A 25,510-nucleotide genomic window follows, 5' to 3' on the forward strand; every position below is an offset into this window, starting at 1 on the left:
CAAATACATGTAGATGTGTTATAAGTGTATAACTTATACTTCAGAAAATAACATTTTATATTAGTCTGTTTTTCTTTCTTTTTCAAGGAATATGGCACTGTTACCAACAGTACAGGAATCTCCAGGAACGCCCAAATTCTCACATAACTATATATGACCTCGGGATTCAGACTGATATAAGCATGTACTTACAACTGAAACAAACATGGTTCGCATTTAGTGAGTGGATTTTAAACAGTGTTTGTTAAAATTGTAATAACGAGAATGCATCTTTTTGTCTAAAGGAAAGCTTGGGTTGGTGTAACCTGTTGAATATACTTATTATTATCATTAAAGTAAATGTGTTTATAATTCTACTAGCTACAGTAAATGGAAAAGTAATTGAGTGGAATTTATCATATAGTCTAAGAAAATATTATTTGACAATGATTTCAAGTTTTTGCCTTTAACTTAAAATGCTTTGGATGTGGATGTTTATAGCCATTAACCTGATATCCAGAAAGGTATTTTAAAAGGAAACAAATGCTTGATTTTTCAAACTTGTTTAAAAAAAAGAAAAAGGGGATAAAAAAGAAAATGTTTATAACAGAAACTTTAAACTCTTTATTATAGGAATCGGAGTAATAAGTAACTAAAATAAATTTATATTTTGAACTAGTTATTCAGATTATCAAATTCATTAAAGTCATATTAACAAAATTTTAAAGCAAGATGATTTCAGAGATGGCTTTAAACCTATATTCCTAGAATGGTTTTATTATAATATTCCTTGCACTTCAGAGATTCATGTGCTTTCATCAAAAATTTTTTAAATTCTCTAATTACATGTTGCTTTAAAAGAAAATTCATCTTTATTTTGTTGAAGTTTGAGAGCCAGGCACGAAATGGCCAAGGAGGCCTGGTAAAGGAGCCCAGAGACTCAGAGGGGTCAGTATCTTGGTGGGGCATCCTGACTCCAGGTCTGGGTCCCATCCTATAAATTTGAAAACTTGGTTTTGCCATGTCACCTAAAAGCCATTAGGCTTTTGTATAGGCTCACATAGTTGCCAGAGTGCCATTTTGTTTTATACTTTTAGGTTTACACTATTTGATACACTATTTTTTTACACTCTCCCTGACCGTCTTGGACACTTCTTTCCTGGGATCAAAGCTTAGGGGGACCAAGATTGCTAATGAGGAGCTTTTTAATCAGAGGGCCTCAAGTAGCTTTGAGAGCTGTTTCCTTCAGGCCCATGCCAAGCTTCATGACCTAGCCCTGCTGCACAGAAGCCCCCACCAGATTCCTTTGTCCCAATGGAGTTATTCTCTTTTCCTTGGTCTTGGTCTTATTTATTTATTTATTTATTTTTATTGGTTTCCGAAAGAAAGGGAGAGATAGAAACATCCGTGATGAGAGAGAATCAGTGATTGGCTGCCTGCTGCACACCCCACATTGGGGATTGAGCCTGCAACCCAGGCATGTACCCTGACCAGGAATCAAACCATGACCTCCTGGTTTATAAGTTGATGCTCAATCACTGAGCCACACTGGCTGGGCTGTTGTTGTTTTTTTCCTTGGACAGTTCTGGATCAGAACACCAAACCCTTGCTCTTTGGCTTCCCATTGCTGGCTTTTATCAGACTAGTTCTCTTCACATAACAAACCCATTTTTTAAACTATGTTGTAGAAGAATTGTTTCATTTATAGTCATTTTTAACTATAAAAATCAGACATCTTGGAACTTATATCCCCATCTAATCACTTTCCCTGAATTTGAAGTGATTATATATCTCCTCAGCAATCTACTTACTGTTAGCTATCATTTCTAAAGATGACAAATCTCATCTATTATGTATTGAAACTTCTAGTCTTACCCTCACATGAATCTTAGTTACATGTTCTGTGGTCCTCCCACTGCTGTCCCTTAAGGACCTTCAACACAAACACAATTGACTTTATCAGAATCTGCTATTGGAAAATTAAGAGATGTACTTTGAGGAAAATACAGAGCTTGCTTTTATTTTCAAGTCTAGAAATGCTAAGTTTTCCTCAAATGAGCCTCAGCTTTCACAATCCAATTCTCAGACATTAATTGATGACCTGTGTTTGGACAAAATTCTAGGTGCCAGCGACAAGTGCATACATTTGATTACATGAATTGACAGAAACACTGTTATACAAATAATAATATAATTTTTATGAGTCTTGGATTGTGTTAGGAGACAGTTGTATTTTCATTTCTACTATCAATTATCCTAGTGTCCTCCTCTGTGAAGTTATAATTATACCAGCTGTTCTATAGGGTCTCAAAAAATTGTGTTTATATTGTTTTTTCTCATTCAAACACAAGGAAGGAATGTATTATATAAATTCAAAAGACAGTTAATTTTCTCTAATATAACCATTTTGAACAAGTAATTTTATAAAGGCAGAGTTTAATATGCAATGTTCTTATTAATGCAATTTAGAATATAAAGTAATTCTGGTATATCTCATATTCTTAAGTTTGTCCAAAGAAGATAATGATTTTAGCTTATTATGGCTATATTCCACAATTCTGGGCTCATTTTTCTGTTTTAAGAGAATCAAATGTGCATGAAAACATCAATACAATTTAACTAAAAAAAGCTATAATGGAAAAATGATACATTATTGAGATATTCCCACTTACTTGGAAATACTAAATGATATGTGATGTAACATCAAAATGTTAGTGGTATAAGAGTAGGAAAAAATAATGAGTGCCCTGTCAGTGGAGAGGTGTTCATGTATCAGCAGAATAACTGTCTAGGAAGTGTGTTATGGAATAGATTCTTTCACAGGTGGAAATTTTAATTAACTTTTCATTAAGTTTCTTTTGTAATTTCAGATTTCTATTAGCAGTGATATATTTTCTTAATTTTAAGATCATACCTTTTCACTTTTTAACATCTCTGAAGTCAGGATGCATCTTATAATTAATAAATAGATATTTAATGATGGATTTATTTACTTTTCCTAAAAAGATATTACTAAATTATAGGTATGTTTTAGAATTGAGGAAGTAGAGTAATTAGGAATATTTGGCTTCAAGTAAAAAGGAAGTAATTCAAGATAGCTGAAAAGAGAAGAAAATTGGAGCAAGCAAGGGCCAAGTCAGAGGTATTTTTATAAGAATGTACAAGTATCTTGCAAAACTAAAAAATAAAACAGAAATATGATTTCAAGTGTACCTAGATCCAGGAAACAAAAGGCAAAAAGAACCCAAGATTTCTCTCCCCCCCCCCTCTGTCTCTACTCATACACTTTATTCTTTCTTTGCACATTTATTTACTTCACATGAAGATAGTTTTGACATAGTTCATTAAGTCTGCACAACTCTTAAGTTCAAGAAGTTTATAAACTTTAACTCAAAACTGACCTAGAATACCTTAGTTCTAATTTTGAGACTTTTATTAGATGGGCTGTGTTTAAAACTTGATACCATCAGTGGTGGTCATGTGGTGTCCCAGAATAAAAATGTGGGCAACCACAAGCCTGCTCTGTAAATCCGCAAGGTCAACTAATTAAGAGGCATTGTGCCCCAGCCGGTTTGGCTCAGTGGATAGAGCCTTGGCCAGAGGACTGAAAGGTCTCGGGTTCGATTCTGAGCAAGGGCATGTACTGTACTTTGGTTGCAGGCTTAATCCTGGGCACAGTGGGGGCACATGCAGGAGGCAACCAATTGATGTGTCTCTCTCACATTGATGTTTCCCTCTCACTGTCTCTCCCCCTCCCTTCCACTCTCAATGGGGGGAAAAATATCCTCAGGTGAGGCTTAGCAACAACAACAAGAAAAAGAGGCCTTGTGAGCAGGGCAGACAAAAAGTTTCTTCTGTAAAGATCTCTTACTCAGTGAAGCTAAAAGTGAAACATTTAGAGTTGCCTAAGGCAGCCTTCCTTCCTTCCATGCCTGTTTTCCCATTTCTACAAATGGCATGGAATGTTTCCATACACAAAGCCTGTCCGGTTGAGTTGTTCAAACTTCAGCTAAAGGTTTTCATCTACATTTCTTAGCATTTCTTGTGGGTTTTGCAAGTGAATTTCTAAGATTGGCTGAAACTATGAATGTCTGAATTGGCTGAAATAACCCTGAAATCCAGTCCTAACTTCTGCAGAGGAAGTTTGCTTTTGGGATTGATGTGTGCTGCACCACACTAATTTCTTTTTCTGTTTAAAGTGGTAATCCTCAGCGTCCTTGAAGTGCTTGTCATCCTCCTGCTGATCTTCCTTAGGGACAGGATCCGCATCTCCATCGCCCTCCTGAAGGAAGGGAGCAAGTAAGACCCCAATGGGAAAACGCGCCCAGAATGTATCTGTCAGCCCAGCCAGACACTGCCTATTGTGTAGCTACCCCAGACTAATTTCCCTTTAAGAAGACTTGTTAAAGAAATCTGCTTTCCCTTTAAGATGACTTGTTTGAGTTCAGACAGCCAGTTATTAGAAAGGTCATGCTAACATGTCCTTCAGTATCCCTAAAACCTCAATTATCATGGGGTAAAGTAAGGTTAAAACCTGTCTAGTCTATATATTAGCACTTTTTTTTTTCAAAACACCAAATATATGGTAGGAGAATAACATATGTGAAACTAGGTAATAAAGTGCTATATAACAGTTAGTTATATTGCATGTTGTATTATTCCCATGCTGAGTCATATGTTAATATTAAGGGCTGAAATCATTTGCAGAACTTTAAACCACCATAATTCTAGAAAGTCAATTACATCTATTACTATTGCCATAAGAATGACAAAATTTGCCAATAGAAAGAATAATTGATCCTAGCAGTACTACACTATACATTTTGTATCTACAGCTCTTAATTTAGAAATACTTTATACTCAGAGCCATTTTTATTTTTAAAATGCTATAAAATAAACACTAAATTTTTCATAAATTCATGCTGGGAGATAATAACACCTACAGTTTCCAAACTATTCCAAAAGGTGGCTTGAGAATAGTACTTTAAACTTTTGAATGATGCATGGAAGAAACAAAGAAAGCCCACAGACCGAACTCTCTATTTAGGAGGATGGAAACTATGTTGTTAATGACCCAGGATCAAATTATCAAACTTGCAGTTTGATAAATTAAACTCTCTCTCCTTCCCACAATAACTGAAGCCCAATCATTAGTCACTGAAAACTACTGATTTTCTGGATTTTTAAGATAATATGATATTGTGCAATTCACTGTTACTTGCCCCACTGTTATGCCTCTTAATGTGTGTGTGTGTGTGTGTGTGTGTGTGTGTGTGTGTGTGTGTGTGTGTGTTAAGGGGCCAATACAACTGTGACAGGTTGATAATTTGTTCAAGGAAAAAAAAGAGTTGGAATAAATGTGTGTGAGTATACAGTAAACAGAGGTATGCTCAATAATTCACTTAATAGTAGTATCTGAAGAAAGGAAACTACAGTATAGCTCAACCAGTGATGTGGAGAAGGTAATAAATTCAAAAGGAATCTAAGATGTTTCAATTCATTAGGCATGGAAATAGTTATACCAGAGTTCTCAGTGGCTGTATCAAACACTGTTGGACTTAATCCAATGTCATATGCTACAAAGATTGCTCGAAAGTAGTTAGGGACAGGGCAACTAGTGAGTGACCATTTCAGAAACTATGTCTTATGAGGAAATGTCAAAAGTATGATTATCCTGCAGAATAAAAGAATGAGTTACTTTGAAGGAGTACTGTGTTAAAAGGTGGCCATTTCTTCTCCAGAAGGCAGTATATGTAAAAGGCAGATAAGGAAGAATTTTCTAATATGTTGGTAAGAAATAGAATAAGCTGTGTCATATACAAGTAATTTGCTATAAGTGTGGTCACCAGAGGCTTATAACCATAATTTGAGATAGTACAAAAAAAGATTCCTGAAATAAGGAGTGATTCACACATTTGATGAGATGACTGTCAAAGTCCTCTTTAATTTTAAAAGTCTAAGAATCGAATCAAAAGGAAGAAGTGTTATGATTATAATGTATCAAATCTTTATGATAAATAAACAAAGAAGAGAAAGTTGGGGGAAATTTTATCAGGATTCAAACATGAGCATTGAAATAATGTCTCTAAGTTACAATCAATCAGTCTATCAATCAATAAAATTTTAAAACCAGCTAAGAATATGCCAGCATGATCAGCCAATGAGAGTTACTGGTTATGACCACTGTTCTGAGAATTAATCCAGTCTAAGTTTTATTTCTAGTTCTAACAAATAAATATTTATTAGAGAAATTATAACACTGGATCATTTTGAATTTCAACTATTTGTTTTATTTCAGAGCCATTGGATATGTCCCTACTACATTAATTTATCCAGTTTTAACTTTCTTTTTGCTCTCAATCTGTATTTGCTACTGGGCGGTGATAGCAGTGTATCCTTTGGTAGTTTATCAAATTGAACCTCAGGTCACCCACTATTCAGGAACCAGGAGTTCAGTGGTTTTCATCCTGGGAAGATTAGGAACATCCTAAAGAAATAACTGATTATTTTTTTCTGCCAATCTCTAAAAAAGGTGTCAGTCTCCTGATTGCATTTCCCCTTTTATAGGTCAGATGGTTGATTTTGTTTGATTCTGTCTTCACATATGGTACTTCTCCTTGGTGATAACCTTAAAAAGCTTCTACATATTTTAATGTTTTTAAGAGGCTTCTCAGTGCAGCTGATCCATGTTATATTACTCTGGGTCTTAATTATTAAAATGTTAGAAGTTATTTGAAGTTAATCTCTCAAAAGATTTTTAAGTTACTTGCATTATTTTCATGTCTATTTATTTTCAATTTACCAGCTAATAATTTATCCTTAATAGAGTTTATTCAGTTACTTGGCTACATCAGGGACACCCATATACAAAGTCATAACCCCAGATGGGCAATGTAAATATGAAAATAGAACCTGTGACCCAGAGGTAAGTAAAAGAAACTCTCTCTTCTTTAACTTCCATACAGAACACTACTACATTTCACCTAGCAGTTGTAAGGAGTCATCCTGAAATAGAGACCCTGTATAGTGAGAGGGATCACTGTGGAGAAGGGGAGAATGGGTCAGGAGTTAGCAGGAGAACACGGGGTGCGGGGGAGAGAATAGAAGGAATGCTCTATTATTTCCTGATCTCATGATCTCATTTGTCTTATCATATACCCAAGAAGCAGGTATCATCAACAACCTCACTAATAAATGTGAAACTAAAGGGGGTGAAGAGGGATGAACATAGGATGGAAAACGAGAGATGCTTTTCAGAGCTCATTAAAGGATTCTATAAAGTGATGTGATTGAAAATAGGAATAACAGCAGAAGCTCATGGAAAAAGAACAGCTGGGGGTAGAGGTGGGGGGTACACAAAACGAAAGGCAGGGCGGGTGTTATCTTGCAATGGTATTTAATATTCTATTATCCATGTTGTTGTTTTCTGAGTGCAGATTTTTAACACAACAGAAATATCCAGAGCTTGCCCTCGTGCTCAGTGTAACTTTGCTTTCTATGGTGGAAACGGCCTGTACTATCGATACATCTCTACCTTCCAGATATTCAATCTATTTGTCTTTCTCTGGCTGATAAACTTTGTCATTGCATTGGGTCAGTGTGCCCTTGCTGGTGCCTTTGCTTCTTATTACTGGGCCTTGAGAAAACCTGATGACATCCCACCATATCCACTTTTTACTGCGTTTGGACGAGCCATACGGTGAGCTCCACATCTATTTTCCATGTTTAATGTGCTTATAATTCAATCTTGAGCTTATCATTCAAGTGTTAAGGTACAAGTGAGCTCAAAAGTATGATTCAAGATTCATGGATGTTCATTGGCTCTGTCTGGTTTTATAGCCACAACTTTATACTCCCTGCCCAGGCCACTATTCCCATTCTTCTAAAAATAATAGGTTACTAGAGATTAGAGGTAGGGGAGGAAACCATATTAAAGATTAAGGATTAACTTGGCTCTGTCTCTCCATTGCTCAGATCAAACATCCTATATTATGCTGACAGGCTATTGGTATCATTTTTGTAGATAAAGGGCAAAATATATATGTATGTTTTAAAACTCTAATAAACCTTTACCAAGCTGAATAGGGGAGTATAAGAAGCTCTTTCCTATCAGTTCCCCTGCACATCCCTTTTTCCTATAAAAATTGTTCAACTAACATCCTTTAGTTAATAGTCAAGATATCCTAACTTTTACCCTCATTTTATCTTTGCCCAGATATCACACAGGATCTCTAGCATTTGGTTCCTTACTTCTTGCATTAATTCAGATCTTTAGGATAGCCCTAGAATACTTGGACAAACATATTAAAGGTAAGATACCAGAATTCATCTTTTCTCAGACTTTCTGACTTCTATGAAGAGCATAGATTGGGCAGGTGGTTTCAGGAAACATGATGACTGTCACTAGGGTAGTAAGGATGGAGGTGGTCAGATTGGGGATATATTTGGAAGGAAAAGCCAACAGGACTTGCTGAAGGGTTGGATATGGGAGGGGATGGGGGATCGGAGTAGTAGTGAAGGAAAGGGAGAAAAAGCATGTGATGCTATTTACTAAGATGTCAAAACCAGGAAAAGCAAATTTCAAAGAGATTAAAAATTGTGTTTGTGACATGCTAATATTGAGAAGCATGCTGGAATTGTCAGGCAGTTTCAAGTCTAGAGCTCAGGACAGGTTGGGCTTAAAATATAAATATGGGAGTCATTGGCATAAATCTTCATACATGACACATATAGCTTATAAACATACAAACTCTGTTTAGAATGCACTTTGAAAAATTATTAACTGCCCAAACAATCTTGAAACAGAACAACAAATTTGGAACATTTACATTTCCTGATTTTAAAACTTAATACAAAGCTACAGTAATCAAAACATTGTGGCACTGGCATAAGGACAGACATATGGATGTGGACTAGAACAGAGAGCCCCAAAATAAATCCTCACATATAAGCCAATTCAATGGGGAAAGGACAGTTTTTCTCAACTACTATTACTAGTAAAACTAGGTATCTATATGCAAAAGAATTAATTTGGACCTTTACCTTACATCATATAAAAAATATTTCAATCCTGGTCCTTATGGCTCAGGGGTTGAGCATCAACCCATGAACCAGAAGTCACCACTGGATTCCTGGTCGGGGCACATGCCCAGGTTGTGGGCTCAATCCCCAGTGGGAGCATGCAGGAGGCTGATTGATGTTTCTGTCTCGTCTATATTCCTATCTCTGTCCCTCTCCCTTCTTCTCTCTCTAAAATCAATAAAAACATATTTTTAAAAATATTTTTCAAAATTGATCATAAAAGCTAAAAGTATAAGGTGGAGGCAAAGTATAAGGGGGACATCTATAATAGAGTCAATGATTTAAAAGTGCTTAAAAACTCTTAGATAAGAGCAAAGGAAGAACTCTTCATAACATTGGATTTGGTGATTTTCTTATATAGGACAATAAAAGAAAAAACAAATTAGACTTCATCAAAATAATAAAGAAAGCATCGAGGGCACTTTCAAGAGAGTGGACAATCCTCAGAATGGGAGAAAATATTTGCAAATCATATACTTAGATAATTTACAATATTTACAATATCCAAAGAACTTCTACAACTCAACAATACACCCAATTCAACATGGGCAAAGGATTTTTTAATTATATAAAACTTTCTGAGCTTTACTGAGATATAATTGACCGATAAAATTGGAATATGTTTAAAGTGTACAACATGATGATTTGGTATACATATACATTGTAAAAAAATTCCCACATTCAAGGTAATAAACACATCCATCTCCTCACCTCACATATTTACCTTCTTTTTTGATAAAAACATTTAAGTTCTATTTTATTAGCAAATTTTAATTGTTTGCCATGTTATACATTAGACCCTATGACCTTTATTGATCTTACTAGAGGCCCGGTGCATGAAATTCGTGCACGGGGGTGGGGGGGGGATGTCCCTCAGCCCAGCCTGCACCCTCTCCAATCTGGGACCCCTCAAGGGATGTCCGACTGCCCGTTTAGGCCCGATCCCACTGGATCGGGCCTAAACGGGCAGTCGGACATCCCTCTCACAATCCAGGACTGCTGGTCCCAACTGCCCGCCTGCCTGCCTTCCTGATTGCCCCTAACTGCTTCTGCCTGCCAGCCTGATCACCCCCTAACCACTGCCCTGCCAGCCTGATTGATGCCTAACTGCTCCCCTGCCAGCCTGTTTGCCCCTAACTTCCCTCCCCTTCAGGCCTGGTCACCCCTAACTTCCCTCCCCTGCAGGCCCAGTCACCCCCAACTTCCCTCCTCTTCCAGCCTGGTCACCCCTAACTGCCCTCCCCTGCAGGCTTGATCACCCCCAACTGCCCTCCCTTGCAGGCCTGGTCCCTCCCAACTGCCCTCCCTTGCTGGCCATCTTGTGGTGGCCATCTTGTGTCCACATGGGGGCAGGATCTTTGACCACATGGGGGCAGCCATCTTGTGTGTTGGAGTGATGGTCAATCTGCATATTACTCTTTTATTAGATAGGATAGAGGCCTGGTGCATGGGTGGGGGCCAGCTGGTTTGCCCTGAAGGGTGTCCCGGGTCAGGGTGGGGGTTCCCTTGGGGCGTGGGGCAGCTTGGGCAAAGGGCCTGTGGTGGTTTGCAGGCCAGCCACATCCCCCGGTGATCCAAGCGGAGGCTCTGGTATCTGGGATTTATGTATCTTCTACAATTGAAACTTTGTAGCCTGGAGCGGAGCCAAGCCTCCTGCTTGCTCCGTGGCGGCAGCCATTTCTGTTGGGATTTATGTATCTTCTATAATTGAAACTTTGTAGCCTGGAGCGGAGGCCTAGGCCAGCCAGGGCTGCAGAAGCTTGACTTCCTCCATTGCCGGGGGCAACCCTGGCCTCCTGATCTTCCAGCTCCATGGCTGCTGCCATTTCTGTTGGAATTTATTTACCTTCTATAATTGAAACTTTATAGCATTGAGTGGAGGTCTAGGCCAGCAAGGGCAGGCGGAAAGCTTGGCTTCCTCCATTGTCGGGGAAACCCAAGCCTCCCTCCTGCTCTCTGTGGCTGCAGCCATCTTGGTTGGGTTTATTTGCATATTTTGCTCCTGATTGGCTTGTGGGCGTGGCTTGTGGGTATAGCAGAGGTATGGTCAATTTGCATATTACTCTTTTATTAGATAGGATTTCTGAGAGTTTGCACCCTTTTACCACACTCTCCCTATTTCCTCTACCACTTAGCCTGCAGAACCACCATTCTTTTCTGTTTGTATGAGCTCAACTTTATGTTTTATTCCACATGTAAGTGATACTATGCATATTTGTCTTTTGCTATCTGGTTTATTTTACTTAGCATAATGCCCTCCATGTCCATGTCTGTTGTTGCAAAAGCAGGATTTCGTTCTTTTTTAAGGCTGAATAATATTCCACTGTGTACCATATTTCCTTTATCCACTGATGCATCAAATGATATGTTTCCATATATTAGATATTGTAATAATGCTACAGAGAACATGGGAGTACAGATATCTTTTTGAGATAGTGAATTCATTTCCTTCAGATATATACACAGAAGTGGAATTGCTAGGTCACGTGGTCATTCTATTTTTAATTTCTAGAAGAACTCCATACTGTTTTCCATAGTGGATACACCAATTTACATTCCACCAACAGTGTACAGGGTACCCTTTCCTCCAAGTCCTTACCAACACTTATTTTTTGTCTTTTTGACAGTAGACATCCTAACAGCTGTGTGGTGGATATCTCAGTGTGGTTTTGATCTTCATTTCTCACATGATTAGTAATGTTGACTACCTTTCCATTTACCTATTGGCCTTTTGTATATCTTCTTTGGAAAAATGTCTATTCAGGTCTTTTGCCCATTTTCTTAAATTGGGTTATTTGGAGGTTTTTTTCTATTGAGTTCTTTATATATTGTGGACATTAACCCCTTATCATATATGTAGTTTCCAATTTTCCCCCCATTCCATAGGTTGCCTTTTCATTTTATTGATGGTTTTCTTTGCTGTGCATAATTTTTTAATTGGTAGTCCCATTTGTTTATTTTTGCTTTTGTTGACTTTGCTTTTGGTGTCACATTCAAAACATCATTGCCAATACCAATGTCAAAGAACTTAGCCCTATGTTTTCTAAGAGTTTATGGTTTCAGAATTACTTTCAAGTTTTTAATCCATTTTGAGTTGATTATTATGTATGGTGTAAGATAACGGTCCAATTTTATTCTTTTATGTGTGGATATCTACTTTTCCTAACACCATTTATTGAAGATGCCATCATTTCTGCATTGTAGGTTCTTCGCTCCTTTGTCAAAAATTAATTGACCATATATTCATGAATTTATTTCTGCTCTCTCTGTTCCATTCATCTATGGGTTAATTTTTGTATCACTACCATGCTGTTTTGATTACTATTGTTTGAAATCAATAAGTATAATGCCTTCAGCTTTGTTCTTCTTTCTCAATTGCTTTGACTATTCAAACTCTTCTGTAGTTTCATACAAATTTTAGAATTTTTTTTCTATTTCTGTGAAAAATACTATTGGAATTTTGATAGGGATTGCATTGAACTTGTGGATTGCTTTGAGCACTATAAACATTTTAACATTTTAACAATGCTAATTCTTCTAATTCATGAACATGGAATATTTGTTTATTTATTTGTGCCTTCTTCAATTTCTTTCATTAATAGTTTACAGTTTTTGATGCACAGGTCTTTCGCCTCCTTGTTTTAATTTCTTCTATATATTTATTGTTTTTGATGAAATTGTCAGGGAAATTGTTTTTTTACTTTCTCTTTCTAATAGTTGTTAATGTATGGAAATGCAGCTGATCTTTGTATATTGATTTTGTTTTCTGAAACTTTACTGAATTTGTTTATGTTCTAATAGCTTTTTGGTGGAGACAGTAGGTTTTTTTTAAAATATATAATGTCATGTGACCTGCAAATAAAGGCAAGTTTACTTCTTTCTGATTTCCATGCTGTTTGTTTGTTTGTTTGTTTTACTTGCATAATTGTTCTGGCTAGGTCTTCCAGTACTCTGTTGAATATAAGGGGAGAGAGTAGGTATCTCTGTCTTATTCCTAATCTTAGAGGAAAAGCTTTCAGCTTTTCACCTTTGAGTGTGATGTTAGATGTGAGCTTGTCATATATGGCTTTGATTATGTTGAGACCTACTATAACCACTTAGTTTGTTAATATTTTGTCAAGGAATTGTACATTTATATTTGTCAGGGATATTGGCCTGCAATTTTATTTTCTTGTGTCCTTGTCTGGCTTTGGTATCTGTATAATGCTGGCCTCACAAAATGAGTTTGGAAATGTTCCCTGTACTTCTATTTTTTGCAAGAGTTTGAGAAGGGTTGCTGTTAATTCTTCTTTAAAAGTTTGGTAAGATTCATGAGTGAAGCCATCTAATTCTTTTCTTTGTTGGGAGGTTTTTGATTTCTGATTCAAATTAAATTTTCTGTTTCATTATGATTCAGTCTTGGTAGGTTGCATGTTTCTAGAAAGTTGTGTCTTCTAGGTTATCTAATTTGTTGACGTATAATTATTCATTGTAGTCTCATAATTTTTTATGTTTCTGTGGTATTAGTTGTAATGTCTCCACTTTCATTTCTGTATTTGTCTTTTCTCTTCTTTTCTTAATTAGTCTAGCTAAAGGTTTGTCAATTTTGTTTATCTTTTCAAAAAACCAGCTGTTCCCTTCACTGATCTTTCCTATTGTCTTTTTATTTTCTATTTCATTTGTTTACACTTTGGTCTTTACTACTTCCTTTCTTCTACTAACTTTGTGCTTAATTTGTTCTTTTTCTGGTTTCTAGAAGTGTAAAGTTAGATTGTTTGAGATCAGACTTTTCCTTAACACAGGTATTTTTTGCTATGAACTTCCCTCTAAAACTACTTTGGTGTGTTGTATTTCCATCTTCATTTGTCTCAAGATACTCTGATTTTTTTTTTAATCTATTGATTGTTCAGTAGCATGTTGTGTAATCTCCACACATTGGTGAATATTCCATTTTTTTTCTTGTTTCATACCACTGTGGTCAGAAAAGATAGGTTATACGATTTTAGTCTTTTTATATTTATTAAGACCTGTTTTGTGGCCTAACATTATCTATTCTGGAGGATATTTCATGTGTGCTTGAGAAGAATGTATATTCAGCTGTGGTAGGATCAAATGTAATGTAAATGTCTATTAAATTCTTCTGGTGTAACATGTAATTTAAGTCTAATGTTTTATTTTTGATTTTCTGTCTGGATTGCTCTATCCATTATTAAAAGTGGAGTATTGAAATCCCCTACTATCATTATATTGCTGTTTATTTCTCCCTTCATAACAGTTCATGTTTGCTTTATGTATTTAGGTTGCAGGCTTGATCCCCAGTAGGGGGGTGTGCAGGAGGCAGCCAATCAATTATTCCCTCTCATTATTGATGTTTCTATCTCTCCCTTCCTCTCTGAAATAAATGTGCATATATATATATATATATATATATATATATATATATATATAGTTAGTTAGTTAGTTAGTTAGTTAGTTAGTTAGTTAGTTAGTTAGTTTCTGGAGATTTATCTTGTTACTGTTTGTTTGAAATGTATTTCCTTGTTTCTTTATTTTTTCTTGATTCTGTTTTGGTTAATGTGCATTAGATGAAAAAGCCACCTCTCCCCTTATGTCAGACTGGTCTCATATAGGAGATGAACGCTATCAATTAGCCTAGCTCAAGCTTCTGGTTCTCTTAAAACTGTAATTGTCCTAGCCACCATAGTTATTCTTGGTGGCTCCCAAGACCTGTAGGTGTCTCAAAGGGGAGGATCATAGGCAAAACCTAGATGCAGGCTGATTAAAAGCCAGATGCTCAGACAGCAGCTGGGAGAGTATGCAGTTTAGCACCTTTCAAGGAGAATCTGGGAGGTGGGTGTTTTTGCCTGCTCCCTCTGCACAGAGACAGGGTGTATAGCCATGGTGGTGGGTGTGGGGAGGGTGCTCTTGCACCATTTAAAAACTGCTTCTTTGTTTGCTATAGTCCTAAGGAGTCATGAATGCAAGACCTGTTGGCTAAAAGGGCCAGAAGAACTGGGAACCAGCCCTCGGGCAGCAGACTCAAATGCTATGGCACCAGGCATGTGTACAAGCAACTTCCAAAGAGATGTTGGTGACCGAGTGTTATAAATGCAGTGAGATAGAGACAGAAGGTGGTGGGAGTGCCTACCAGCTTCCCACAGGCTCCATGGAGGATCGTAGTTAGCTCCTAGATGCATGCAAATTAGCAAGTCAGAACCTTGGGTCACAGGTTATAAAGTATGCAGTCAGACCCCTTCCTTAGAAAGACAGAAGTACAGGTGTCTTTGCCTGAACTCTGTGTGCTATGCCCTGAGCAGATAGCTACAGTGAGCACTAGCACATGTGCCTGTTAAAAACCGCCTCTTGGTTCCTATGGGACTTGTCCACACAAGCCTGGTGGCTTTCAGAGCTAAGTGTTTTCAGGACCTGTCCCTTGGGTGGGAGCCTCAAAAGTTGGAATCCTAGACGTGCCGTCCAAACCCTTCACTCCTCAGGAGAAGCTGAGAATTGGATATATCATCCCAATTGTATGGTATTGTGCAGAGTGGAGTCTATAGGGTGGTGGGCCTCACCTTTCCTACCCATTTTAGTGTGGGGAGTTTCTTGGTTATCTGATGTCTGTGTCACTGAGCTAGTCTTTGGATTTCTCTCAGAGGAGATTACTCCATGTATAGCTGTACCTCAGTGCATCCGTGGAAGGAGGGAAGTTCAGGGGCCTCCTGTATCATCCTCTTGGTCTCACACAAAGAATTGGCACATACATTGCTCCAAACAAGATTATGCAAGTGGTTAATAAGCACATAAAAAGAGGCTCAATATTAATCATTTTGAAAATGCAAGTCAAAACCATAATGAGGTACCACTTCACATCCATTAGAATGGCTACTGTTTAAAAAATGGAATATAACAAGTGTTTGTAGGATGAGGATAAATTGGAAATGTAGATTGCTGGTGGAAATATAAAACGGTGTACCCACCACAGAAAACTGTGTGGCAATTCCTCAAAAATTAAGAATAGGATTCCCAGCTGATCAGCAATTCCACTTCTAGATATATATTCAAAAGAATTGAAAGCAGTGGCTCAAACAGATACTTGAACAGCAATACTCATAGCAGGATTATCCACAATAGCCAATAGGTAGAAACAACCCAATTTCATCAACAAAGGATAAAGAAAATGTAATGTACACATACAATGGAATGTTACCCAGCTCAAAAAAAGAGTGAAATGATGAACCTTAGAAACTTTATGTCAAGTGATATGAGGTATAGAAGAAGCAAATTCATACAGATACAAAGTACAATAGAGGTAACCAAGACTGGGAGAAGGGGAGAGCGAGGAGTTATTTTTAATGGATATAGAATTTCTATTTGATATGATGACAAGTTCTGGAAATGGATAGTGATGGTTGCACAATATTGTGAATGTACTTAATGCTATTGGATTGTACATTTAAAAATAGCTAAAATGGTAAATTTTGTATATATTTTATTGCAACTTAAAAAATGTAAAGCCATTAAAAATTTTTTAATTTATTTTTTGACTCAGAGAGTTTAGTTACAAAGCATTAATAGATGTAAATATCTCCTCATAGATAACCAGAACAACATTGCCAAATTTCTACAACACTGCCTGAAATGCTGTTTCTGGTGCTTGGAAAAATTGGTAAAGTTTTTGAACAGAAATGCCTATGTTATGGTAAGTAGATTATTTTTTATTTACTGAACTTCTTTGCAAACCCAAACCCCATGTCTACATTTCCATCTCTAAAGCTCTTTTAGATCATGCAGTTGAATTTATCACATCCTATTAATAAAAGAGTAATATGAAAATTGACTGTCACTCCAACACACAAGATGGCCACCCCCATGTGGTCAAAGATGGCTGCCCTCATGTGGACACAAGATGGTCACCACAAGATGGCCGGCGGGGAGGGCAGTTGTAGGTGATCAGGCCAGCAGGGGAGGGCAGTTGGGAGGGACCAGGCCTGCAAGGGAGGGCAGTTGGGGGAGACCAGGCCCGCAGGGGAGGGCAGTTGGGGGGGGGGGGACCAAGCGTGCAGGGGAGGGCAGTTCGGGGGACCAGGCCAGCAGGCGAGGGCAGTTAGGGCAGTTAGGGAGGTACACCACCTTCCCCCATGTACGAATTTTGTGTACCGGGTCTCTAGTCTATATCTATATATATAAAAGCCTAAGTGACCAAAAGACCAAAAGATGTGCACTGACCACCAGGGGGCAGACACTCAATGCAGGAGCTGTCCCCTGGTGGTAAGTGTGCTCCCACAACCAATCTCCTGTTCTGGCCAACCTCCCGTGGTCCCTCCCCCTGTCCGGCCCTGATCAGCCCCAATCGGGACTGGGTGAGACAGCCCCGATTAGCCCTGATCACCGGCCAGGCTGAGGAATCCCAGCCATGCACAAATTCATGCACTGGGCCTCTATTGTGGATATAAGAATTTGTGAATCAGCTGCCTAAGTGATTCAAGGCTGTTTTCCTAGTTGAGATAGAAATTAGCTGCACTTCATTATCGCTTTCAAAATCTCTTTGAAGAGGGAAAATATTTATCTTGGAAATTTTAAAATGTGCTAGAATGAAAATGATTTTGTGTGTCTTTGATATAGTTTATTGAGAAGAAAGCTTAGTCTATGTTTTACTCTGAGAAGAAAAGATCTTTCTAATTTGTGATTTATATATTTTAAAGGAAGGGTCTGTTCCTTTTTTGTGTGAATCTTATGTTGAGATATGTGGCAATGCCTAACTAAATTTGTTTCTTATTTCCTGGGGAATATGGAAGCTTCAAAAGAAATTTTTAAATATAGGGAATCCAAAAATAAAATTCTTTTAAAATTTAGTAGCTACAGTCTAATGACACTTGCTTATTATCACAGTGACATAGGATCTGCAGCAATGTCTCAAATTGTCATGGAGATTCAAGTAGTCATTAATATACTTCCAGTGGGAATGTTGTATTGAGGCTTCTCATCAGTAAATCAAGTGTATTGGAAGTCACTGGGCTTCTGAGAGTAATTTTTGTTGTTGTTAATCCTTATCCAAGGATATTTTTCCATTGATTTTTAGAGAGAGTGGAAGGGAGGGGGAGAGACACAGAGAGAGAAACATCAATGTGAGAAAGACACATTGATTGATTGCCTCCTGCACACCACAACCAGGGCCGAGGATCAAGCCTGCAACCAAAGTACGTGCCCTTGACCGGAATTGAACCTGGGACCCTTCAGTTCAGGGGCCAATGTTCTATCCACTGAACCAAGCCAGTGAGGGCTCTGAGAGTAATTTTTAATATGATCTCTACAACATTTAACCCATTCAGCAATAAACCCCAGCCAAACGCTTCAAAGACAGAAACCATTTCCTGAGATTTGAGAAAAGATTTGAGAAACTGTTTGAAGTTGTCTAATCTCCATAGGGTTTAATGGGATATATAGCATCTGAAGCAGACCTTATTGTCAACAACACTGAGAGTTGTGCAGAGCTGAGGACACATAGTTCCCATGCCTCCCACAAATCCAAATGCTGGAAAGAGAAATGAGAGTACATGGCTGTATGGGTGACAGAGAATTGATTTATTTTCCTGTTATTGGATTGTCTCTTGGTCTTGTCAGGATTACTGACTCCAGAATAATAACTGTCTTCCTCAGATTGCAATATATGGCAAGAACTTCTGCAGGTCTGCAAGAGATGCTTTCGAGCTGCTGATAAGAAATATTTTAAAGTAAGTAATCAGGTTCAACATTGCAATCGATTTGCTGAACCTTGAGCATCACATACTTCACATGTTGTTATTAAAGTGCCGGCAGTCATCTTAAACATGAATATTGTCTTTTAATTTGATAGATTTAAATTTTATCTGTCACATCGATCCTTTATTTTTATATCTTAGAATTATTTCTGCCATCACTCACTGATGTCTTTACACCCACTGGCATTTATTTAGTTTTATTCCCTATTTTTAAGAAATCCCTCACATGGACATTATCATCATGTCTCTGACCATTTCCCTCTCCCAAAATTGATAGTCTGAGTGAACAAAGTCAGAGAATCAAAGCAGCATCCTTTGGATTCAGGATGTCTAGGCCATGAGTTAGGTAGGGAGGCTGACACCAACCAATAGCGCCCAACAGCTCTACCATGTCATCTTCTGTTTACTTCATTAAGAATGAGTCAGGAATTCATCCCAGAACTTCAATTCTTGCATTTAACAAATGCCAAAGTTGCAGCAAATACACATCAAAATGAACTAATGAATTATTTATTCTCATAAATTTCAAGTAATGCATGTAAACACAAAAAAACACTTTGTTTTTTCTGATTCTTAGAGTTGCAGTTATGGATAAAGTTACAGACTTTGTACTCGTCCTGGGGAAAATACTAGTTTCTGGGAGTATAGGTAAGTAATAATAATAAAAAGTTTATAAGGTGCTTAGAGAAACTACTACAAAAAGCTATATTCCTTTGCAAATGCATAATATACAACATGTTCTGCCTTTTCATTGTAGGTGTCCTGGCCTTTTTACTCTTCACACAGAGAGTCTCAATCATTATAGAAGGACCAACATCTTTAAATTACTACTGGGTACCTTTGCTGGTAAGAGCTGGAGTCTTAGTCCAGGTGCTGTAACAAAATACCATAGACTGGGTGGCTTAAACAACAGGAACTGAAGGCAGAGAAGTCCAAAGTCAAGGTGCCCACAGGCTAGGTTCCTGATGATGGCTCTCTTCCTGGTTTGCAAAGGGACACCTCCTTGCTCCATCCTAACATGGTGGAGAAAGACAGTATCTCTCCTGCCTCCTCTTATAAGGGCGCTAATCTTATTCAAGAGGGCTCTACCCTTACAACCGAATTACCTCTCAAATGCTCCACCTCCAAATACCATCACATTGGAGATTAGGTTTCAACATATGAATTTTGAGGAAACACAGTTTATTCCATAGTAACTAAGTAATATTGACTCTGGTTTATCAGAGATAGAAAAAAAAAAGTACAAAAAGGAATACGAGAGGTAATGATAACTAACATTATCAGACTTACTTTGTGCCAAGCCTGCTTCAAAGGTTGGGTTCCTTGGAAACAAACTCTGAGACAGAGGATTGCATGTGAGAGGTCTATTAGGAAGTGTTCTCCTGAGATACACTTTTAAGGAAGTGAGGAGGGCAGTCCTGGCAAAGGAAGGAGCTGACCCAAGTTGCAGTTATAGCTGAGGCCTTAGGCATAATTACGGGAATTTCTGACAAAGAGACTGAGCTTTTATATGCTGCCTGAGGCAGCCGCTGCCCAAGGGTTGCCCCTGGGTGGGGCTGTAGCCTTGGCTGAAGCAGTTCTCTGCAAGGAGGGCAATTTGTACTGAAGGAAGCAGCCTACATTACCCAAAACTGGGGGGCAGATGTGCAGCTGGAGGGGACCTGGGTGGAGTCCTCTGGCATCTATTACAATGTATTAACTCGCTCAATTCATGTGTCATAAATACTATTATTATTCACATTCTCCCCTCTCCCACCAACACTTTCATAGAGGAGGCACAGACAGGATAAGTAACATGTTGAAGAAACACCTGAGCTGTGATTCAAGCCTGAGCTGTGTGTGCTCTTACCTCCTATGCTTTACTGCCTCTGTGCACAGAATCCTAAATATGGGATCTATTTGGTAGGCATTGGGGATAGTGGTAAGAAATTGGCAGGTGATCTAGTACATTTTGTTTAAATCCCAGTACATAGCACTCAAAAACATTATCATTGAATATTTTCTGGTCTCTATATTGAAATCTTCCTCAACACAGAGCACTTCCAAGCTCTCTCATGGTGACTTTCATTAAAGCTGCATTATTGTTCTTCTAGACGAGTTAATGACATCATCATTCTCTCCTTTACTCATTTACAGACAATCATTGCTGGATCTTACCTAGTTGCACACGGGTTCTTCAGCGTCTATGCAATGTGTATTGATACAATTTTCATCTGCTTCTGTAAGTTTTCAGAATATGTGTTTCCCCCCTTCAGTGGATAACCAAGAGATGAGGTTAAGATCCATGCCCATAGCTGGCTTGTAGGTTTGCTATGACCTGGCTGCAATCGCAAATCTGTTTATTTGGAAAGAGACATTGTTGAGCGGATGCTCTTGAAACCTTAATGGCTGAGAGAATGGAGTTTGCAAAGCACAGAAGAGTCCGCTACTGAAATGAACCACAGGCTTCATGGCATGGTGTTAGCATGAAATGGTTGTTTTATTTCCTAATGTTTTAAAATTTATAATAATGATTGGCTTCTGTGGTGCTTTATTAACAGAACTGAAGACATGACTGGGCTCTGGAAACTCTTTGAGGAGAGCCTTTATAGATTCTGATAAAGCCAAGCTGGCAATGGTTTCAAAGACACATGGGGACCAGTTCACATTAGGTAACACAGTGACAAATGGGGAGGATTCATAGAGGAGCATGTCCAGGAAATGGCTAGATCAATTCTGGTGCTTAGAGTTAAAATACGTGCTTCTTTAGAGCTTTCATCACTGACTTACTGACTGTGCCTCTGTGTGTCATGTGTAAGATGCATACACGAAATGGATATGTTTTCTATTAGTATTTCATCTTAAAAGTCCTGGAGAACCTAGAGCCCATCAGGAGCTTGATCTGGCTCTCACCTTCAACCTAGAGCAAGGAGGGTCAGCAGGTGAGAGCAGAACTTGTTAGTCCTACAGCTAGACCTTCTGAGAGATTATTTCTCTGGCACATTGCACTTAAGAAAAGTAGAGAAAACATTCTATAACAGGGCATTACTGAGTGATCCACTCCCCTTCTGTAAAATTAAATTTGTTTTTAATATAACCCATAAGTATCAACTTCACACTGGAGTCAGGAGAAAAGATAATAACCTCAGGGAGAAGTAGTCAAGGCAAATCTCCTATAAAATGGTTTGACCTTGTTTTTGTTTTTGTTTTCTTTCTGAAAATTTAAAAATCAATTTTCAGTAACCAAACAAAGAAGTCAGGGGGACTTTGTGTACTATTAGCTCTTCCTCTGGCTGTAAATTGAACTGGAATGTTTAATATTTTCCTAGTACCCCAGTGGTTTGTTAGGAAAAACCACCTGAACAAATCTCATACCTGAGCTGGAATGAGAAGCATGGGGTAAGTTAGTGCCTAAGACAGAGCAGAGAACTCTCAAATGTTCCAAGATCTCTTCTTTCATCTCAGACACTAAACATGGGGAAAATTCTGGGGGCTCTCACTGGGATAGCCCCCATTCTTGTAACTAAAAATGTTTCTCAAAATATATCTCAGGAAATGTCTAGAACCTACTCCTTTCCAGTCTTTGGAAGCTTTGGCAAATCTTATGCATTTTAATTTTTACAGTGGATTTTAAATTTAAGCACTGAGAAATGTTTTCTACCCTTTTATATTGATAATTACTAGCTTCTTGAAAACCTGGTGTACTTTTAGCTTTATTCAATATGTTGTGTGTTGAACATGAATTGTTTCCTTTCAGGGACTCTCACGTTTGATAATAAAGAACAAGGGAAGCAAGTTGTGTTTCCCTTCCCTTCCCAGCTGTTACCATGGGCAACATCTTACTTTGGCAAACATTCTTCTTACATGATACTCTAAGCCAAATTATGACTGTATAGAGCTGTACCTTTTATTTTTTATGTATATTTTTGTACCTAATATCTTGACTGCCGGTAAAACTGGTGTTATAAAAAATGGGAATCATTTGCAAACACTTCATTTACAGAAACATGACATCTTTTTTAACATTACAGGGCACTGAGAATTTTGATCCCAGGGTGGAAAAAAAGAATAGTTGTAGATGATTATTAAAATGATCCATACCAGGCTTCCTACCAATACCTTAAGGGTGATGACAGCAACATATGATATGTGATATATGGTACAGAAATATGATTAAGGAAGAAAGAACAAAAATGTTTGGTGTCTCTCATGTTTCCTCCTTAGATTTTCATGCTGTGTGTGAGGAAAATTACTGTGAGGTTTAATGCAGAAATATACTAAACAAGCAAGCCACCATTCCTAAAAGACTCTGATGGAAATAAGTTAGATTTATTCCACAAACTATAATCATATGGTTTTATATACTATTACTTGTCCTTTATGTTATAATAAATAAAGGCTATATATAACAAATCTTTTACAATGTATTAGTCAAAACCTAGAATCAAATTGCATTTATATATTTATTGATAGACTAGAGGCCCAGTGCACGAAATTCGTGCACAGCGGGTAGGCGGGAGGGAGTGTGTCCCTCAGCCCAGCCTGCACCCTCTCCAATCTGGGATCCCTCTCACAATCCAAGACTGCTGTCTCCCAACCGCTCGCCTGCCTGCCTGCCTGATTACCCCCTAACCACTCCCTGCCAGCCTGATCGACGCCTAACTGCTCCCCTGCCAGCCTGATTGCCCCTAACTGTCCTCCCTGCAGGCTTGGTCACCCCCAACTGCCTTCCCCTGCTGGCCCAGTCACCCCTTAACTGCCCTCCCTTGCCAGCCTGGTCGCCCCTAACTGCCCTCCCCTGCAGGCCTGGGTCCCCACAACTGCCCTCCTCTGCCAGCCCGGTCACCCCTAACTGCCCTCCCCTGCAGGCTTGATCGCCCCCAACTGCCCTCCCTTGCAGGCCTGGTCCCTCCCAACTGCCCTCCCTTGCTGGCTATCTTGTGGTGGCCATTTTGTGTCCACATGGGGGCAGCCATCTTTGACCACATGGGGCGGCCATCTTGTGTGTTGGAGTGATGGTCAATTTGCATATTACTCTTTTATTAGATAGAATATTATCTGCTATGAATTGTATGTACCTGCAGGAAACCTAATTCTCAGCATCATTCCAGTACTTTCCCCAACCACCCAACAGTGAACACTCCATCTCTTTATTATAAGCCTAGGCAAAGCAGCAAGGCAATGTATGTATTACAGAAGTTAGAAAACACTAGTATTCGCTTTTAAATGTAACCTGAGACAGGCTGCAAGGATTTAGGACAGGATGCCTTATAGAAGTAAGTGTCAGAAGGTTGGGTCCTCACCTCATCCTGATTGTCCAAGAGCTTTTTTGTTTTTAAAAATATATTTTTATTGATTTCAGAGAGGAAGGGAGAGGGAGAGAGATAGAAACATCAATGAGAGAGAATCATTGATTGGCTGCCTCCTGCAGGCCTCCTACTGGGGATCAAGCCCGCAACCTAGGCATGTGCCCTTACCTGGAATGGAACCGTGACCTCCTGGTTCATAGGACCACGCTCAACCACTGAGCCACTGTGACTGGGCGCCTGAGAGCTTTCAACTTTAGGAGGATCATTTTATATCTCTGGGTCTCAATTTCTTCATGTATAACATTAGGGTCTGGACTACCATCAAAAGTAGCTTGGAACTTTGAAATTTAATTATTGTCCTACATTTATCACAGGAATAATACACTTTTTATTCAGCTTCATCTCAGAGGATGTGGCAGTTAAGCTTTCTGAAAGAAGCAGCCACAGAATTTAAAGATAATACTTTTGAAAGGGTATGAAAGATTTTACTTTGAAACCATCAGCATACCTCGTGGGAGTGGGCGGGGCTTAGGAAGTCTCAGCGCTTTCTGACGGAGGCTGACGCTTCTTACCGTACTTTGTCCAGCACCGCAACTGAACTGCCCTCCTTTGTCTTGTATTTGACTTTCTAACGCTGATTTCTCTGATTTTTCCCTGTTCGACTCTCCAACTTATAAAAATGCGTATAATTGTTCCGCCGCTGCTTGCTGCTTTTGCCTGCGTTGGCTGCTGCATATCCAGGTGAAGATCTGGAAAGAAATGATGGATCTACAGAAAAACCCTACTTCATAGCCCCTACCCTGCACGGCATTCTGAACAAGAGGCACCTCGTCCCCCAGAAGCAGAAAGAGTAGAAAAGCTCCAAACAGTGCCGCTCACTTTTAAGCAGTTTTGCAAATCCGGTCATTTGTAATTAGAAAATGATGCTTTTGAGTCATGTAGAATTTCTGTGCTGGTTTCTAGAAAGCCAGAACCTGGTACCACCTGAGGTGCCGGGCCTTCGATCACAGTAGCCTCTGTGAACCAGGATACGTTGTGGACTGACTGTGGTCCCTGCTGAAGGGCAGTAAATGGCATACTTGGTTCTTTTTAAGTCTATTGCCGAATGTGTTTTAAAAGCTTTTATAACTCGGCGTGCTGTTTCTCATTGCAGCACTTTAATAGCCTTTCTTGTGATACATGTATATTTGTAAAGGATATTCAGGCAATTCTTGAAAGTGCTATAAATGTATAATGGATTAGCCATAAAAAGATTGATTTATAGTTAACCAGCATATGGTACTGAATTTGTAAATATGGTGCTATGGTCATATTTGTACTGTTCAAGCTAGTGGACAACTCTCTAAACTGTGATTAAACTTGTATTAATGGTTCCCTAGGAAGTATATTTCAGTGGGTGATTCAAGTTCATAATAAACATGTAGA

The 25,510-nt window shown here is 38.6% G+C and overlaps 1 protein-coding gene across 1 annotated transcript in view; it reads left to right on the forward strand.

The window, feature by feature from the left end:
- SLC44A5 (solute carrier family 44 member 5) overlaps nt 1-24,939 on the forward strand; it is a gene marked incomplete at its 3' end in the record, with an annotated part of 331,574 nt that extends 306,635 nt beyond the window's left edge. Inside the window, exons 11-22 of the mRNA XM_079776139.1 lie at nt 88-219; nt 4,179-4,278; nt 6,278-6,370; nt 6,817-6,904; nt 7,416-7,678; nt 8,195-8,289; nt 16,635-16,738; nt 18,697-18,770; nt 19,375-19,445; nt 19,555-19,643; nt 20,934-21,018; nt 24,827-24,939. Of these exons, the coding sequence (XP_079632265.1) occupies nt 88-219; nt 4,179-4,278; nt 6,278-6,370; nt 6,817-6,904; nt 7,416-7,678; nt 8,195-8,289; nt 16,635-16,738; nt 18,697-18,770; nt 19,375-19,445; nt 19,555-19,643; nt 20,934-21,018; nt 24,827-24,939 (1,307 nt within the window). The remainder of the gene's footprint in view (nt 1-87; nt 220-4,178; nt 4,279-6,277; nt 6,371-6,816; nt 6,905-7,415; nt 7,679-8,194; nt 8,290-16,634; nt 16,739-18,696; nt 18,771-19,374; nt 19,446-19,554; nt 19,644-20,933; nt 21,019-24,826) is intronic.
- Nucleotides 24,940-25,510: the final 571 nt, after the last annotated feature.

Source organism: Cnephaeus nilssonii (assembly GCF_951640355.1).
Source record: "Cnephaeus nilssonii genome assembly, chromosome: 7".
In the NCBI taxonomy this organism is placed as follows: Eukaryota; Metazoa; Chordata; class Mammalia; order Chiroptera; family Vespertilionidae; genus Cnephaeus; species Cnephaeus nilssonii.